Source organism: Mastigoproctus giganteus, chromosome 10 (assembly GCF_048544385.1).
Source record: "Mastigoproctus giganteus isolate SK-2022 chromosome 10, ASM4854438v1, whole genome shotgun sequence".
Lineage (NCBI taxonomy): Eukaryota > Metazoa > Arthropoda > Arachnida > Uropygi > Thelyphonidae > Mastigoproctus > Mastigoproctus giganteus.
This window is the reverse complement of record NC_143584.1, coordinates 162,213,831-162,234,525: the sequence shown is the minus strand read 5'-3', so window position 1 is coordinate 162,234,525 and position 20,695 is coordinate 162,213,831. Positions and strand designations below refer to the sequence as shown.

Genomic DNA, 20,695 nt, shown 5'->3' with positions numbered 1-20,695 from the left:
TGAACAAGAGGAAGAATCCCATTAGCATTGAGCTTGCTCAATCCATTCAAAGCTTTAATCACTGCAATCAGATGATCTGATTGCGGTGCCTTGTCTCCAGATGCTGCAATTTGCAGATCTGTAGCCTCTCTTGGTAAGAGTACCCTGTGTTCCACTCACCAATCTCATTACCCTTCTCTATACTCGTTCCAGCAGATCCACATTCTTCCTAAAATGAGGCCTCCACGCCTGAATGCAGCACTGAAGGTATGGCCTGACCATTTCCTTATACAATGGGATACTCACCTTCTTATCCCTGTTGCTAGCAGAATTCCTGTATATCATTGACAAAAACCCATGAGTTGTCTTTCCAGCCTGTCTGCATTGCTCAGAGAACTTCATATCTGACTACACAATTACCCCACGTCTTTTTAATTTTCCACTACTCTGAGTGTAATACCACACAGTTGGCACATTACTCTGTAGTTACTGCTACCCATGTGCAGTATTTTGCATTGTCAATGTTAAACTTCAATTGCCATTTCTCAGCCAATCTGCCTGACTTTTCTAGAGCCTTTTGCAGTAGCACACGCTCTTTGAGTAGACCGGGGTTCAAGCCCCTGACTGCTGAATACGGTCGATCTGCCAACCTGCACTGGACCAGCATGGCAGATTATGGTCCATTTTCCCTCAGCATGAATTGTTGAGGCTTCCATCCTGCAGTAGGTTGATAATGGCTGCACTTTACCTTTTTTTACCATCATTCCTGTCATTAACCACCCTGCCAAGCTTTGTATCATCTGCAATCTTCGACATTAAGCCTAACATGCCTTCATCAATATCAGTGATAAATATTGAAAACAGCAATGGGCCCAACACCAAAGCCTGGGGAACTCCACTAATAATCTTAGTCTACAGAGAGCATGTCCATTGATTACCACTCTGTCTTCTCTCATTTAACCATTCCTTTATACATAGCATCAACTTGCCCATAATGCCTTACTGCTCCAATTTGTACAGCAGTCTTTTATGTGTAACAGTATCAAAAGTTTTCCTAAAATCCAAGTATATGATATCAAAAGTATTTTTTGCATCCAGTTCCTTTGTGACCACATTATAGTATCCACTCAAATTGGCCAGACAGCATTTCCTCTTAGCAACCAATGCTGTGTCTGAAGTATAATTAAAGCTTTGTCTAGATGATCCTGCATTACTTCTTTTACCAGTGACTTCATTATTTTCCCTGTAACAGAAGTTTAACAGGTCTCTAATTACTCTTGTCTCCCTTTGAATCCCCTTTATGAATTGGAAATACATTTACATATCTCCAGTCTTCAGGGACCTCCCTTGAATCAAGGATGCTCTCATAATTATGGCTAAGGGTTTGCTTACTTCCTTCACTGCCTCCATTAATATAACTGGATAGATCCCATCCACCCCCAATTGCCTTTCTTATGTTTAACTTCAACAATTTCTCTTTTACTTTCCTCTCACTTATTACAAAAACATTTAGCTCTCTATTAGAGTTTGATAAGCTTCTGACATCCTCTTCTCTAAAGAATTCCTTGTGTGAATGTAGATGTAAAATACTCATTCTGGTTTTCAGCAACTTGAGCAGGATCATCAACAGTCGAACCATTGATATCAAGTAGACCAATTTGATTCATCCCCTTCCTTTTAGTGTTAACATAAATAAAGAAGTTTTTGCTGTTTTTCTTTGCTACCTTTGCCAAAGATTTCTCATAATCTACCTTTTCTTGCCTAATCACCTTTGTGACTTGATTACAGAATAGTTTATATCTACCATTGGCTTCTGTGTTACCTGATAATTTATATGCATCCTTTGCATTTTTCTTCTCTGCCATGAGTCTAATCAGTTCATCTGACATCCATTTTGGCCTATACCTTGAAAGCATTTCTTAAATTCTACTGCCCATAAAAACAGACAGAAGGACAAGATGGTCATTATAATTGTTGACAGTTGTAAATAAGTTCAATTGTTTGTGCTTACTGTTTATTGAGATGTGCTCCTGTAAAGGTACACAACCACTTAGAATACTCTTAATGCTTAATGTACAAATTGTGAAGCCCAGAAATAAACTCTTGCTTATTATAAGCATCACTGATGTTGTTTGTGAATACAATTAGAACAGTGCCATGGCCCATCAAATTTCTCAGTGTTGTTGGATTGCGATGAAAACTTATGGCTCTGAGGTAATGTTTATACATTGCATGATCATCTCTAAAGCACAGCTTTGATGAATTGCCAATCCCAGAAAGTCAAAACAAAAGCCTCCATGATAGTATAGTGTTTTCAGCATTTGAACCCAGGCCTCATTTGGAGAGGTCGGGGTTCAAATCCAATTCAATACTGTAGGAATTTGTGAAGCCCTTTTCTGTTGACATTGTTAGCTAATCTCAGTTGGATGGGATGGGACCTTTCCCCAATGTTAATTCAGATTTTTAAGCTTGAATTAACCTGTCTGTAGAACATGCAGATTGTCCATAACCACACACTTATACAGACATAAAACACTGCACAATATTGCCCAAGATGCTCTTGCAGGGTAACCAAATAAAACAGCACCTGAGAACTAAATTTGCCAATTCTTAGATAGTTTGCTGGATTCACCTGATTTACTAACCTTAGCCAGAAAATAGGTCATGACAGATAATGGATAGCCATATTCAAAGCTGATAATTTTAGGCATGTTATCCTCACTTGTACAGAAGGTCTATTCATGTTTCTCTCTTCTGGCTGGCTTGTATAAAGCAATTTTCTGTGCTTTTTTTTTTTTTTTTAAATGTTATGCCAAATCTGAAAATCCAAACAGTTCTTCGATCCAGTGTACTTCACATCCATGTACTGAGGTCACTACTTCTAGATATGTGGCAGAATGTTATATGTAAATTTATTTTATCTACTGTTTTCAAATCTTCTTCCATTTTGGAAATTACCTTAGCAGAATAAATCAAAAGGGATAATTTTGACTTGTTCTTAGGCATTTCTACTGCCAAGGTCATGGAGAATCTAAAAGAAGAGAAAATTCTGTTCTTTTGCTCAGTGAACAACTAATTTATGGCTGTATTTGACTGCATGGTGCACAAGCTCCCATGCCAGAATAATGTTCTTATAAATGCTGAATTACCACAGATTTCATCAATTAAAGGCATCATTTTCAAATTTTTTTTGTGGATAAGTTTACAGTATTTCTTGGTGTCATTAAAGATAAAGATGAAGCAATAGATGTTTTGCTACATCACTTCTATCAGTTTCATTGTGAGAACCCTATCAGACACTTATGAAAGAAGAAAGAATTGGTGTACAGTGCTCCTTAGTTGGGGAACTGACAAAAGCCCAAGGAAGCTTGAAATGTAACAAATTATCCCAAGTCATGCTTGGCATTTTAACAATTCCTTATATCAATGCCCTCTGTGCAAAAATATTCATCCAGGTTAGAAAAACAAAAACTGAGTTTAGATTTTCTCTTTCTGGTGAGGCTTTGGAAGTACTCCTGACCAGGGCTCCCACTCCTGGGTTTTTCCACCCAGATCTGGGTTTTTTGATTGTCATCTGGGTTGATAGGTTTTTTTCACAAAAATATCTCATTATCTGGGTTTTTTCGGTGATTTTTAATTTTAAGTCAAAATTTATTTTTATTTCTTGTAAATACAATAAAATTTAATACATTTAATAACAGTTTACAATTTTCTTAATTTTATATTCTAACAATACTGATCATAATTTGTAATATCTCAAGTGCTTGTACAAAATACTACAAATGTAAAAGGATTTCAAAGTTTTCGCAGGGTTCTACACTATGAAATTACGCTTACATGTTCATACATGTAAGCATACATGATCGTGTTACTAACATGTATGCGCAGCCTATTGAGCAGGCGGAAGGCGGTCTTTACTGCACAGTCTTTCGTGATCGTTCGTGGTATTATTGCATTATTTGGTGTAATTTTTACATTTATGCGTGTACTCATACAGTGATATAATAAATTTAAATTGTAGTGACTATTTCTATTTTATGTTAATGGATTAGTGATTTATTTTTTATTTTATAGAACATTTTAAATAAGATAACTGCTAATTAGTCATACCCACAAATTGCCCACAATGTCTGAAACTTGTTCCCCACAGAGAAAGATGAGTAAACGGTGGTAAACAAAATTTTAGAAATGAATGGTTAGAAGATCCAGAATTAAAGGATTGGTTGAAAGAAGACAGTAATGAAAAAGGTGCATCTTACTGTATTTGTTGTGAAATGAAATTAAAGAATGTAAAGAATGCCAATAAATCAATGTTACTAGCGCATAAAAATACAGTTAAACATAAAAAAAAGTGCAAATGTTGCTAAGACAAGTTAGACACGTTCTTGACGAAACGTAAACCTACGGAGAATGAAGAAGTAGCAAAGGCAGAGTTAACAATTGCTGCACTCATTTCTGAGCATAATATTCCATTTGCGCAATGTGATTACCTTATAGAAGCATGTAAGAAAGAATTTCATGATAACAATATTGCAAAACAAGTTCAGATGAAGGCGACTAAAGTCTCTTATCTTATACAAGATGGCATAGCCTATCATGAAAAAATATACATTTCTAACATATGCAGAAACAAGTTTTCAATGATAATAGATGAAAGTACAGATTTATCTTTATCGCAAGTTCTAGCTGTTGTTGTTAGATATTTTGATATTCAAAAACTTGATGTTGTAGATGTGTTACTTGACACTGTTTGTGTCGAAAATGGTACTTCAGAAGGGCTTTATCAATCTAACTTTATCAATCTGTAAAAGATCTTTTCATAGAAAAAAAACATTCAAATAAGTAATCTCATTGGCTTTGATAGTGATAATTGTGCCACTATGATGGGTACTAAGAGTGGGTTCCAGTCATTGCTAAAAAAGGATGTACCATCAGTATTGGCGCCTCCGTAGCCAGGTGGGAAGGAGCAGCAGTGCGTAACACACGCTTCTTGATTAGACCGGGACCGGGGTTCGAGCCCGTCACCACCAAATACGGAGGATGCGGAAAGGTCAGGGAATGTCCACCGCAACGGAGCAATATGGCCTTAGTTGCTAATGCTCCTAAAAAAAAAACCATCAGTATTTATAATGGGATGTGTTTGCCATTCTTTTGCATTATGTGCTAGTCATTCAGTCAAGGTACTACCATCATATCTAGAAATATTTATAAAAGATATCTCTTGTTATAAAGAGTTCTTGTTTTTCCCGTAGTAGTAAAATATTAAACAAGTTCAAAATGATTCAAGATGTTGTAGATACTGCTAAGCATAGAATCCCCAAATTAGCACAAACACGTTGGTTATCCCGTGGCAATGTAATAAAAATTATTATTGAGCAGTGGGATGCGTTAGTTCTTTATTTTCAGTCTCAATCAAAAATTGACAAAATCGATGGTGCAGGGAATATTTACAATACTATGATCACCAAAGGAACTAAGCATATGTTGTTGTTTTTAGAATATGTACTGGAGAAAATAAACTGCCTGAATATTGAATTTCAATCTGAGCATTTCAGATTGCACTTACTTCATTCAATGGTTTCAATTGAGTATAAAAATATTCTTAGTTTTTTCATAAAAGAAGTCATTACTTTGTGCAAGCTGGTTGAAATTGATCCAAGCAATGCAATAAATCATAAGCCTCTGAATAAAATATATTTGGGAGGCTTTTGTATTGGCCTTATTAAATTCAACACCGCTTGGTGACCGTGAAAGCAGGTTTAAAAATGATTGTTTAAAATTTCTTGTTGAATTTTGTATGGAAATCAGAAAAAGATTTCCTCTAAATGATGATGGAATTATCGCCAGTCTCAGTGTTCTTGACCCAGCAGTGATACATGATCGTGCCAATTCGCCATCCATAATTTTCCATTTAGCAATGCAGTTCCCTCACCTTGTTTCTGAAGACAAACTAGATCTTCTAGATGATGAATGGAAATCATTTCGTTTAAATCAAGATTTAATTTTCTCTTACAAAACCATCCCCGAGTTTTGGTATCTGTTACGTAATGTAAAAGATGGCTTTAATAATTCTAAATATGAGATTTTATCTAACTTTATGACCAGTTTAACTATTTTACCTCACTCTTCAGCAAGCGTAGAAAGAATCTTCTCCCAAGTAAACCATGTAAAAACAAAAGCCACAAACTCCCTTAAACTAGAAACAGTGAAAAATCGACTAATGCCAAAATAGGCGATAAATAGATCTAATCAAAATTGCTATACATGGAAACCTAAATCAGAATTGGTAAAAGAAGTCATACAAGGAACTTGTCATAAAAGATATGAAGAACGTTTGAAAAAATGAAAGAACTTCAAAAAATAAATATGGAGGGAACTGAATGGGATGAAAATTCTGATTACAATTAAATAAAAGATATTTTTGCATGGTAAGTTTCATCTTATTTGTGTTGCTATACTATATGATGAAAACTAGGTTTTTTTTGGGTTTATTTAAGTTGCAATCTAAGTTTTTTTAAAATTTGTGAGTGGGAGCCCTGCTCCTGACGACTGGAAATGACATCAGTATGAATAAAAGTTTGACTCAACTTTTCTGAAGAGAGACAAAGTGCAATAGCATCTTTCTTGACGCATTCAAAATCAGCAAAAAGTTGATTTCTTATTAATATCCAAACAGAAATCCATAGACAGAAAAATGTTAGGTAAGCTAAATTTTAAAGGCATACTATACTGGTAAGAAATTCAGTGGCCGTATTTTAATATAAAATGTGTATTTTGCTGTGGACTTCAAAAAATCTCCTGCTTCTTTGCAAAAATAATCCTGTGTTTTGTCTGGTAAAAAACTTTTGATTTAATGGCCATTCTACAATAAGAAACCTCCTTTTCCCCTATTAGTACATAAAATCGAGAGTTTACTGTACCTTTTTTGAAGAATGAATTGTAAAATTTATATTTATTTATGTTATATTTAAATTTATTCTTCATAGTAATGTTCATTATATTCATGTTATATAATGATATTCTGTAATAGTAGTGTCTAAATACAGTTTATATTTTATTTCACTATTGCACTTAGCTTCCATGGATCCCCTAGAATTAATGAGACAAATGAGGGAAGATGGACTTACTTTAAAACAAAATGTTTTGGGACATCGACTTGACCCTTCACAAGACAATCAGGTATACTCGTTTAGCTTTATTCATCATAAAGACCAATGTGATGATGCTATAATTTTGATATTTAAAACAACTTAGAATCAAATAGGTATACAGGTCTGGAGGCCTCATTTCAAGAAGGATGTAGAGCTGCTGGAACGAGTACAGAGAAGGGCAACAAGATTAGTGAATGGAACAAAGGGGTGCTCTTAGGAAGAAAGGCTTAAGTTTTGCAAATTACAGTGTCTGGAGACTAGGCACCAGCGAGGTGATCTGATAGAGGTGTATAAAGCCTTGAATGGTTTGAGCATGCTCAATGCTGATGGGATTCTTCCTCTAGCTCAGAATAATCACCTGAGAGGGCATAAATTCAAATTGAGGAAAGACAAATGTAGGATAGACGTGCGGAAATTTGCCTTTAGCCAGCGGGTGGTTGGTTGGTGGAACAGACTTCCATCCCTTGTGGTGGAGGTTGATAGCCTAAATAAGTTTAAGGCTCAGCTGGACAGGTATTTTGAACGAACAGAGGGGTGAAGTGGAAGTGGGTTTTTTTTTTTTTTGGCTGATGCTGCATAAGCTTGCTTTCTTGCATCAAATGCCTGTACTAATGCTAATGCTAAAAAATAGTACAAAATAAATGAGGCCCTTGACTCTGCATAAATTCTGAATCTGTGTATGTATAATGAACAAACTTTATACTTTAGTTGTTTCACACATGTTCCTCCTTCACTGCAGTGGTTGCTATCATTCTTACTGTACCACCTTCACAAATATCTCCTCCGCTTCTTTCGTGATTGCCATCTCTGGAGAAGCTATCATCAACTTTAATGTCAGATTTTCAGATGATACAAAGGTTGGCAGGGTAGTTAACGATAAAAATTAGGGTATGATGATGCAAAAGGACCTAAAAAAAATTAGCTACTTGGGCTGGCTAAATTTTTAAAAATTATTCAAATGGCAATTGAGATTGAATATTGAAAAATGCAAGGCACTGCACATAGAAAGCAGTTTTATTCCAGCATGGAATAAAATCAATTGGGTGAGACTGCACTCAAGGTATCAGAGAAAGAAAATGACTTGGGGATAAGTGTACAGTTTGACATGAAGTTTTCTAAGCAGTGTAGGCAGGCTACTAGGACAGGTCATGGGGCTCTGCCAATGATTTACAGGAATTTTGCCAGCAGGAACAAGTATGTGATTGTCCCTTGTATAAGGTAATTGTTAGGCAAAGGTTAACAGTCATCATTAATCTTGTTACTCTTCTCTGCACCCATTCCAACAGCAATCCTTCTTAAAATGAGGCTTCCAGATCTGTATGTAGTACTCAGAAGGGGAACAGAAGGGTGCACTTATCAGAAAAGGCTTATCAGAAAAGAAAAGGTTCTGGAGACTGCACCTGCAGAGTGCTGATTGAAGGATTCCATTGGCAGTGAGTAAGCTCATTGCCAGTGGAGTCCTTCCTCTTGCTAAGACTGCACACAATGATGGTGACACAAATTCAAATTGAGGAAGGATGGTTGTAGGGTAGATGTGCAGAAAGTTTCCTTTAGCCAGGTGGTAGTTGATTGTTGGAACAAACTTCAATTTGGTGTTGTGGAAGTGGGTTTGTCACAATACTAAAAGTCCAGTAATAAATCATGCTGCTTTATAATTTGTGGAAAGACATGAAAATATTAAAAGGAGTACTGCAAAAGTAACAGCAGATATTAAGAATAAATATGGATGGGGAGCCAAAAGAATTGGACAAATGGTAATGGTATAGATAATGATTAAAAAGCTAATTAAATAAAATTTTTACCAGTTGTTGGCAATCTGAAAGTAGCCAAAACCTGAATGGTGAAATATTACATAATAGTAATGGAACAGTACACATCACTCATTGTTCTCTTCAGAAAGTCACCAAATTAATGTCTGACATAGGATTTAAAAAAAAAAAAAAAAAAAAAACTACATAAATAAAAAAATGCATGTGGCAGCTTATTTGAATGGCTGTAGTTTCAGCCACTCAACCAAACTACAGTCATTCAAATGAGTTGCCATATGCACTTATTTGTATGTTTTTAAAAATACTGCATCATCATGCATTAATCTAATAGCTTTCCGAAACGAACGGATTTAATGGCTGATCCTTTCGTCATTTCCTTGTGTCGCTTTGAACTAATGTTGTGGTGTGTACTGCTGAATTAGTTTTAAATGATCTTTCACAATTTATGATTCAGGTTGCCAGTAGCATTGAAAACTATTATTAGTATTAGTAGTGGCAAAGCGATGCAAGGAAGCACACTTGTACAGCATCAGCCAAAAAAAATAAATAACTATCCATTTCACTTGTCCATCCTCCCTAATAATTTGTTTAATCCTTTGAATTTATTCAAACTACCCACTTTCACAACCATCCTTTTTCAATTCATGTCCACTTGTGTGAGTCATCCAAGAAAGAGTAAGAATGCCATCAAAATTTAGTTTTTTATACCCAGTTAAAGCCTTAAACACTTCAATCTGATAGGTGCCTAGTTTCCAGATGCTGCAGTTTACACCTTGTGCCCCAGACCAATCTTTTTGCTGATCAGCATCATCTTGATCCTGGGCATCTGTAAACAAATCTTTTTGGGCCTTGGTAATGATTTTGAAATCCAAGTCTGTATGAAGTCTTTACATGATGACACTCTTTGTTGGTACTGCTCATTGGTGAGGCCAGGCAATCCAAATTTTGCGCAAACCTTCCTTTTTCCTAAAATATCCATGCAGAAAAGCAGAATTTGACGAATGGGCCTCCTTATTCATATCCAACTTGTCAGCCATCAGTTCCGAGGGTCACGTGATGATCACTTACCACAATTTCCCATAACATAACATTTGCAATTCTGTCCTCATTTTGAGAGATTAATAGATGTGTATGCATTGTTGTGTCATCGCAAACATCCTTGTATCCATCTTTTAACCATTTATACGAGTGGTTCTCAACTTTTTTGGCTAAGGTACTGCCTGGAAATTCAGAAAGGCTCTCATGTACCCCCTAAATTATCATAGGAATAGAACACTAGGCATTTTTCGGTTTTTTGCATGTGTGTACTGTATTATAATGAAACCAAAAAAGAATCACTATTCTTAAAATTTTAAACTAAAACTAATGTAAGTATTATTAAGATTCCAAGTTAAAAAATAAAAAAAGACTTACTCATTGAATCTAATGAGAGAGCGGCAGATTTTCGGCAGTTTTGCTGAAATTAGGTGTCAAAGCTGATAATTGACAGCGAATGTCTGCTGAAGCATAGAGTCTGTTTCTCTTTTTTGATTTTGTGTCACAATATTTGACAAACCCAAGTTCACATAAGTCATCATAAATGGTAAAATTTTACGAACTGCTTTATCTGCTCTATCAGGGAAAGAGTCCCACAAACTAGCCCAGAACGAAGACAATGGAACACTAAAAAACTTTTCTTGGAGTGACGTGCCACAAGAGATAGCAGTGAGTTCTCTTTTTGTGGATAGAACAGAGTAGTTTCAGTTTTTCAAGAACAGATTGGCTATCCACCTGTAATTTTCAATGTCTGCATTGACAGGAAAATATTCTTCAAAAGAGAAAGCTGTGTGACGTCAATTATTGCTTTCTGTAATATGCTTTCTGACTCTGCAGAGATATTTTTTCAAACAAGACATGTAGTAAAAGTATCAAAGATATATATAGTGGCAGACAAAAACACTGCATCACCTTAAAAAAAAGTAACATTTTTAGTGAAACGTATAAGATATTATTATTATTATTATCCCTATGGTGCAAGGAAGCCTGAGGCTTAATACTGCACTAGCCAAAAAAAATTCCTGAGTTACCCTGAGAGAGAGAGAGAGAGAGAGAAGTAGAAGTAGAAAGGAATCACCAAGAAAGAGAGAAGAATGATGATATCCAGGCACCTCCGTAGCCAGGTGGGAAGGAGCAGCAGTGCGTAGCATACGCTTCTTGATTAGACCGGGGTTCGAGCCTGTCACCACCAAATACGGAGGATGCGGAAAGGTCAGGGAATGACCACCGCATATCCCGGAGCAATATGGCCTTAGTTGCTAATGTTCCTAAAAAAAACCAAACAAACAAACAACGATGATATCCAATGAAATCTAGCTCAGGACCCTGGGTGTGCCAAGCCCATACTCACCAGATGTGAGCCCCTAGGGATATTGTTTGATTACAGTCATTTTTGTTTGTCGCAAAGCAAAGGTATTGCGTCAGATAATGCTTCTATTGCATCAGACAGTAATTGCAAGGTATTACATCAGCTGTTTCTATAAATACGGCATTGGAACAGTATACACGCTCATTAGTATCCTGTTTTGCAGAGGTGTAAGCATGGCTCCCTATATTCAGTTGACTCCACCAAGAAAAAAAAGTGTAGCTGTTGCTCTGTCCCAGGAAGAGCTTTCTGCATGTGCTATCACTGATAAAATAGGCTGCCACCAGTCAACAGTATCCCGGGTGCTGAAATTAAAGCGTGATATGAAGAGAAGACCTGGATCAGGCCATAAGAGAGTGACTACGCCTTCTCAAGATCGATATTTGAAAAGGCTATGCCTTCATAATTGCCATGCTAGTGCTCCTGATCTAAAACTGGACTTTGAGATGGCCTCTGGTGTTGAAACAAGTGCACAATGAGTTTGTCTTCTTGTCTCACAAGGCTTTAAAACATACTTACACCAATGTTTTCCCTTGTTTTTCTCCCTTAAAGTGCAGCCATACCTCAGAAATGCTGGCATTACAGTGTTGGACTGGCCTGGCAACAGTCCAGGTTTGAACCGTGTTGAAAATTGCTGGTACATAATGTCGTTTAAAATTTCTCAGAAGAAGAAGCCAACGAGTAAGATTCAGCTACAGGAGAGCATTGTAAGGGTGTGGTACCACGAAATTAGGCAACTATATATCCAGAAGTTGATTAACTCTATGCCAGATCGTTACAAGGCTGTAATTGCAACTCGAGGAGGAACAGCAAAATATTGAGGACTTATTTTGCTGCTTTACAGTACATAATACTATTACATTAACTTGGCATTTCAGCTTGTACACGTAAATGCAATAAAATGTACGTTTGGTTGTCATGATTGCCATTTGCATGATTTCTCATATTTCCATTAATTACGCATTTTACCTTTTGGGAAGATATTTATGGCAATTAGGTATATCAGGTGGAGTCTTTTTATTGGATTTCATTCACAGAAATGCATTTAAAACATTTCTGCAACCCACAATACAGTGCAAAACACATTATTTGCAAAATTCACAGTTTTTTTGTCCACCACTGTATGTCAAAGTATCAAAGGTATAGAGAAAAAGAGCTGCTTCAGCTCTTTTTCTCCAAAGAATAATTTTATCTTTGAATGCAGAGATAGTAATAGTAGTAGTAGTAGTAGTAGTGGCATGTGATGCAAGAAAGCAAGTGTATGAGCTTATGCAGCAACAGCCAAAAAAAAATCACACTATTCCCTCCAAATGCCTGTCCAGTTCCTCCTTAAATTTATTTAACCTATAAACTTCCACGACAGATGGAAGTTTGTTCCAGCAATTAACCACCCGCTAGCTAAAGGCAAATTTCCGCACATCTATTCTACATCTTGTCTCTTCTTAATTTGAATTTATGCCCCCTTAGGTTCGTAATCTGAACAAGTGGAAGAATCCCATCAGAATTCAGCATACTCAACCCATTCAAGGCCTTATACACCTCAATCAGATCACCGTGCAGGTGCCTAGTTTCCAGCCACTGCAATTTGCAGAACTTAAGCCTCTCTTGGTAAGAGGATCCCTTCATTCCCCTCACCAATCTTGTTGCCCTTCTCTGTACACGCTCAAGCAAATCTACATCCTTCCTAAAATGAGGCCTCCAGACCTGTACACAGTACTCAAGGCCTGACCATTGCCTTATACAGAGGGACAATCACTTCCTTTTCCATTTTATCATTAACCATGAGGGGTGTTTGTGTTTTTACCTTGAAGCGATAGATTCAGTGCATTCAGCTTGTCAAATATATAGGCAAGGTATGCAACCCCTCGTGAATTATAATCACTAGGCATAAAATCAATGAATCTCTGTTGTTTATCTCGAGTTATTTTTCTTGGTGCTTCAACTTTGAAATCACTAAGAAACATCATAATTTCAGTCTAGTTCAGAGAATCTCATCAGCACTTTACCTCGACTCAGCCAGTATGCTTTGATGTAAAAAAGTAAGCAGTCGTATTCGCTGCCCATTTTGGTGCAAATGTGCCAGAAAAGCACATTTAAGCCCCTAGATTTCACATAATTGACTATTTCTATTAATGTCTTAAAAATATCTTTCAGTTTTGTAGGAATGTTTTTCACGGCTAAATTTTCCCTTTGGAGTATGCAGTGACTACTTGAACACTAAAGGTATACTACTGCGTCGATTCCAAATACGAAGGATGTGGAAAGGTCAGGGAATGACCACCGCATATTCCTGGAGCAATATGGCCTTAGTTGCTAATGCTCCTAAAAACCAAATAACAAATAACAAACTGCCTCGATTCTCGTAACAACTCCTGAAATGGGACCCTTTATAGCCTTGGCACTGTCAGTACAAACATCAGTACACTTCTTCCAGTCAAGTTCATGAGTGAAAAAAAAAAAGCTGTCAATTTTTTCAAAAATATCAGCTCTTGTAGTGATTTTGAAATCGTCACAGATAAATATGTCTTCTCAGAGCTTCCCATTATAGAGGTATTGAACAAGTACTAACAGCACAGCTGGGCTGCTGACATCAGTGATCTCATCAAGTTGTAAGGTAAAATAAGATGACAACATAAGTCTACAAATGAGTTCATTGAGAGAATATCAGCTGAGCAAAGTAAAATTATTCTTTTTACATTATCATTAGAGGCACCTATTTTATTTTTGCTGATTCATTATGTTCGAACATTGTCTCGCACAGGTCAGTTATGCTTGCCATTATCAAATTTTCACCAATAGTGTGGACCTCTCCTTGACAAGTAATGCAGTAGCTCACTTTCAGTGAGGCTTCTAATAATTCTTTATAATTCTTTTTTTATAACTCACAGATATTTGAAATAAGCAATGGCCTTACCATTCAAGTCTTGTGATTTCTTTCAGAATGTCTCATCAACAGAGAGGGTTTGCTGAATTTCTGTTCACATATTAAACAGAGGGATTTGATAATGTCTTCTTTTTTTTCTTTTTTTTTTTGGTTCTTATCTGGAGCTGATTTGTTTGTAGACAGACTTGGTGAATGGTCGTGGTTACACTCGCCACTTGGTTTGTCATATTGAGATGTTCTTAACTTGTCTTCGCATTGTTATATTGAGATGTTCTTAACTTATCTTCGCATCTTTTCTCAGGATTTTCTGTCTCTCAATAGAATCTTTCTCTTTGTCCTCCTTACTAAAATTTTATCCCTGATTGAATGATGTGAAATAAAAATTAAAAATAGTTATGCAGAAAAAACCACATCGTTCCAGCACAAACTCACAACACAAAGCATTTCTGCGACTCATATCTGCAGTACGTCCATGTTTCTAAGAGGAGAAAATAGCTGAAAATTGGCTGTATAAGTCACTTCAATATATTCAGTATTCAGTGTAGGTGGTAGATGACTTTCATCAACCGGTGAAATACCACCACTTTACTTATTGGAGGCTTGAAGTGGTGAAACCCATGTTTAGTCTCTAGAGCAAAGTTTCCGGCACCCCCCCCCCCCCCCATACTTCTCCTTCAACCCATGCACGGTACTAAGTACTATAGGTTTTGATACCTTTCGTGTTTGGGGTTTTCATAAAAAAAAAAAAAAAAAGTTGCCTAGTAATTTTTGTAAACAACAGGATTCATAAATGAATAATTATTGTAAACACCCAGTGTCTCCTCAGCTGGAGATGCAATAAAAGAGTATTTCAATGGAACACTAATTAAAAACAGCTACCACTGGAGGAGAATATGGCTATGATTCATCAAGTTAGTTACAAAGTAAAGTTTTGTAAACAATAGCACATAACATCCTATCGTCAACTAGAAGTTACACTTAAGATAGAAAAATGTACATGAAGTGACAAGTGGTTTATGGAGAAATCATATGACTTCACTTCAACACAATGATGTGCCAGACAATTTGGTTTTCATTTAGTTTTCTCAAAAGATGATAAATTATAGGGCCTTAGAAATAAATACATGGTAAAATTAGTAAAAACTCAGAGCTGCAAGGCTCAATAACTTCTACAATTTTTCAATATATTAAAAAAAAAGAGTAAGAGATTACCTACCTCAATCTTTTTCGTAGAATGCTTCCAATCAATGCTCTCCAAATGTAATGAATAAATTAAGATAAAATAAACGGATAAAAAATGATTTAATGAATTCTTTCACTCTTAGAGATATGACCGATTCTACGCGTAATGGATGGCGCCTCCGTAGCCAGGTGGGAAGGAGCAGCAGTGCATAGCACATGCTTCTTGATTAGACCGGGGTTCGAGCCCGTCACCACCAAATACGGAGGATGTGGAAAGGTCAGAGAATGACCACCGCATATCCCGCAGCAATATGGCCTTAGTTGCTAATGCTCCTAAAAACCAAAAATAACTAACTAACTAACTAACGCGTAATGGAATCAAAAGCCGAGAGCCCCAACACTACCTCTAAACACATCAAACCAACACAGCAAGACCACAAGTGTGAAAATATATTGTGTCAGAATAAATAATTAAAATCACTATTAAAAATAAAATCGCGATAAAAGATTAAAATCACAATTAAAAAATTAAAATCTCAATTAAAATTTGGATGAACACTCAAATTAAACGAAATGCAAAGCTGATTCCCTTCCTTAAACAGACAACACTTTTCGACTAATCGCCGTGTTCACAGGATAGAAATATCTTGAAGTGTACATGTGTGTTTGGCTCTTAAATGGAGAGATTATTTGTATTGACGCATGCATATAAAAGACCAGAAATCCGAAATTAGGTAAGGACGTCGCACATTGATAGAATTTTCGTGTAGTTTCATTTTCAGTGTTTCAGCAATCAATAATTTTATGTAATTATGTTGTATATTTAAAATTTCCGCTTCATTGGATAGGAATACGTGACCTTCATTGACAGCATGAAAGGCCAGTTGTGCACGATATGCAGACGAAAGCAGCATGTTGCTTGACACGTAAATCTCAAGTACAGCGAGTGGACCCCTTGTACGATGAACTACACTGACTACACAAAATCTTGTATACAAGATCACTTACCTGTGCCGAGCAAGAAGGAAGAACTGTGTGATTTTTTAATATATTATGGAGCTTCTGCATGGGCTTGGCTATAATCTTGAATTCTGTATTTCTAAAGAGTTTATTGAGTTGCTTGAACCATTGTTCGACGTACGGTATAGAAATAGTGTTTTTTATTGGTTTTATTAATAGGTATTGTATTTGCTGTATTTTTTTTTTTTTTAGCCTGTAATCTGATTTGATTTATAACAGAGAGAGGATAGTGTCTATTTGAAAACCTGTCAGTTAGTTTATCAATTTCTAAGTGTAAGGTAGGTTTAGAAGTGGAATATTTGTAAGCATTGAAAAACTGGTTAAATATTATGGATCTCTTATAAGTGAATGGATGATAACTCCTGTAATGCAGGTACATCCCCGAATTGGTGGGTTTTCGGTAAATGCTAAATTGTACATTTTGCATGTCTCGTGTGAGAGTGAAATTTAAGAAATTTAGGGCTTTTGTTTCTATATGTTCTTTCTCCAGTGTAAAATGTAATCTCGTGTGAATGTTGTTAAATACATTTAGAATGTCCTGAGTGGTGTTATGATCCATTATAACAAGTATATTGTCGATATAACTTCCATAGTAAGTAATGCAGAGGAGAAACGGTGTTAAATGTATGTGCTCGATATTAGCAAGATAGATTTCTGTTATAAGACCGCTCAGGTTCAAACCCATCAGTAAACCAAAAACCTGTTTCTATATAGTGTCTTTAAATGTGAAATAGTTAGCTTCAAGAAGAAGTTTGATTAATTTAAAAATTTCTTTTTTGGGTAATTTAGTGTGATTTATCACAATAGTATCGTTATTTAACAGTTTCCAAACTACATTGAGAGCGTCTACATCTACATTGGTGTACAAGGCAGTAACATCTAACAAAATAATTTATCATTAATGCCAAGCTTAATATCTTTAATACTATTAAATAGAGTATCATAGTTTTTTATGCTGAATTTTATCAGCTGTCTAAACGGTTTTATGATGTTATATAAGTCTGCAGCTAAGTGTGAAAATGCTGAATTTTTGTATGATACAATAGGTCGTATGGGAAAACCGGGTTTATGAAGTTTAACCTGCCCAAAAAGTACAGGAATATTATAAGTCCTCGCTTTCAGCTCTTTTAATTGGGCCATAGAAATACAATCACTCTTACGGTATGCAGTTTGGTTTAGTAAATTTGTGAATACAGACGGGTCTGTCTCCCTGTAAGTGGAACTGTCCAATATAATAGAGTCCAATTTGCTAATATAGTCCGTTTTATTCATAATAACTACAGTGTCTCCTTTATCTGCTCTTTGGATAACAATATCTTTGTTCCCTCTAAGACTACGCAATGCTATAACTTCATTTTATTCAGTCTGGGTACCCGAAAAGTTTTTGGTTGACATGATGGATCAATAAGTCTTTTGCAGAGACCATATTCAAAGGCTATCACAAATTGTTCCTTGGGGAGTTTATGAGGGGGTAAATTAAAATTCAGATCCTTCAAAAGGACAGATCTGATCCTCAGATTATGCGTATGAAGACAGAGTAACTTGGTTATATGTCACCTCATTATGTGTATGATGTGATGGGGAAGAAGATATGTAAGCTGGATATGTGTCATGTGCAGCCCCATTCCCTTTGCCATAGGGATATACCTGACTCTTTTGGAAAATAACACTTGTGAACATGTGTAAAAATAGTAGACGTGCCCATATTATTGGTCCAGCAAGTCAGTCAGGTAGTCAATAACTCCAAAACTCTTTGGGTACCCAGACTGAATAAGAATGATGTTATAGCATTGCGTAGTCTTAGAGGAAACAAAGATATTGTTATCCAAAGAGCAGATAAAGGGGACACTGTAGTTATTATGAATAAAACGGACTATATTAGCAAATTGGACTCTACTATATCGGACAGTTCCACTTACAGGGAGATGGATCTGTATTCACAAATTTAGTAAACCAATATAACAAAACCCTAACTGCATACAGTAAGAGTGATTTTATTTCTATGGCCCAATTAAAAGAGCTGAAAGCGAGGACTTATTATATTCCTGTACTTTTTGGACAGGTTAAACTTCACAAACCCGGTTTTCCCATACGCCTATTGTATCATACAAAACTTCAGCATTTTCACACTTAGCTGCAGACTTATATAACATCATAAAATCATTTAGACAGTTGATAAAATTCAGCATAAAAAACTATGACACTGTTTAATAGTATTAAAGATATTAAGCTTGGTGTTAATGATAAATTATTTTCATTAGATGTTACTTCCTTGTACACCAATGTAAATGTAGACTATGCTCTCAATGTACAGGGTTGTTAAAATTAAGGTATCCCTATGTAGAGGGCTCTGGAGAAATTTCTAAGGCTTGTACTGAAGAGAAATTTGGACAACAGGTACAATAAACAATGCGCTCACCATTTATTGAAAAAAAAAATTAGTTACAAAATTTCTCACTATGTGGCGCTGTGGCAATACAAATCACTTGAACAGCATTACAATTGTTCAGTGTGGTCTCCATTTTGGTCAACAACAGTTTCCATTCAAAGAACAGCATTTTCTACAGCAGAACGTAACATGTCAACTGGAATAGCCAGTACATGACGTCTAATGCTGTCCTTCAGATCAGCCAGAGTACAACATCCTTCCTGATACATCTGGTTCTTCAAAAAAAAAACCCACACCAGCAGACGCATGGGGTTGAGGTCCAGTGATCGGGGTGGCCAAGATGTCTGGAAACAACGGGTGATGACCCGTTCGTCTGTAAAGTGTTGCCTTAGCAATCTTTGGACCCAACGGTGAATGGTGCGCCACCCCACGGTGTGGGGTGGTGCACCATCTCGCATAAATATGGTATCCTGAAGGCACCCACGTTGTTTCAGCTCTGGTATTGCAAAATTTGCCAACGTTTCATAATATCGCTGTTCAGTGGCGGAAGAGATGCAGGGTCCAGTCAGTGTTACCTGTTCAAAAAAAATGTCCCAATCATGAATGTGGCCATAAATCCACACCACACTCCCTTTTGGAGAATGCAACAGGACCTCTTGGATTACTCGAGAGTTTTCTGTTGCCCAAATGTGGCAATTGTGCGTATTCACTTGTCCATTTAAGCAGAAGTGGGCTTTATCACTCCAAAGGATGTTCCATGGCCAAGTGATATCCGCTGTCATTCACACCAGAAACTGAAGTGCATATGCGAAAGGAATACCTGCATCACCATGCTTTAGCTGCTGTAGCATGTGCATCTTGTAAGGTGAGTACCACAACACCTGACACATTACTAGCCTTACAGTGGAATAAGGCCTGTCCATTTCATGAGAAACAGCTGGCATATTTGCGCTACCACATGGAGATTGACTTGATATATCCACGACAGCCATAGCCACATCTTCAACATGAGAGGAGCCCACTTGTTTTCGACCTCTATCTGGTTGAACACCAACATGCCCTGTCGCTTCAAATTTTGCAATCATTTTGCGGACAGTACAAACAGTCATAGGTCCACATCGTCTCACGCAAGAATTCTCTGATAGCTGCAGCTGCATTGTTGCTGCTGTTCTGATAGTACAGCTTCGCTAATAGCGCCTTTTCCTGCAACACTGTTGTCATTGCTGCTGTAGTGCAGGCAAACATCTACTGTATGATTTTGAAGACTGCTTTGCTTTTATACAGCAGAGTAGAGCTGAGTAGTGGCGCTGTGCAATAACTTATGATTATGCAAATAACATAAGTTATTTGCATAATCATAGATAGTTAACGACATACAGTGACAAATTTTGTAACTATTTTTTTTTATTTTTTATTTTTCCAATAAATAGCAAGTGCGTTGTTTATTGTATCTGTTGTCCAAATTTCTCTTCAGTACGAGCCTTAGAACTCGCTCCAGAGCCCTCTACATATGGATACTTTAATTATAACAGCCCTGTAGTTTGGGAACTGTTAAATAACGATAATATTGCGATAAATCACACTAAATTACTCAAAAAAGAAATTTTTAAATTAATCAAGCTTCTTCAAGCTAACTATTTCGCGTTTAAAGGCATATATAGAAACAGGTTTTCAGTTTACCGATGAGTTTGAATCTGAGCAGTCTTATAGCAGAAATCTATCTTGCTAATATCGAGCACATATACATTTAACACCGTTTCTCCCCCGCATTACTTAGTATGGAAGATATATCGACTATATACTTGTTATAACAGATCATAACACCACTCAGGACATTCTACACGTATTTAACAACATTCACACAAGACTGTATTTTACATTGGAGGAAGAACATATAGAAACAAAAGCCCAAAATTTCTT

The 20,695-nt window shown here is 36.5% G+C and overlaps 1 protein-coding gene across 1 annotated transcript in view; it reads left to right on the top strand.

Annotated features, from left to right (window-relative positions):
* Positions 1-20,695, top strand: part of LOC150079436 (corepressor of RBPJ and splicing regulator) — a 123,626-nt gene that overhangs the window by 85,778 nt on the left and 17,153 nt on the right. The window contains exon 8 of the mRNA XM_090383068.1: positions 7,055-7,158. Within this exon, the coding sequence (XP_090239194.1) occupies positions 7,055-7,158 (104 nt within the window). The remainder of the gene's footprint in view (positions 1-7,054; positions 7,159-20,695) is intronic.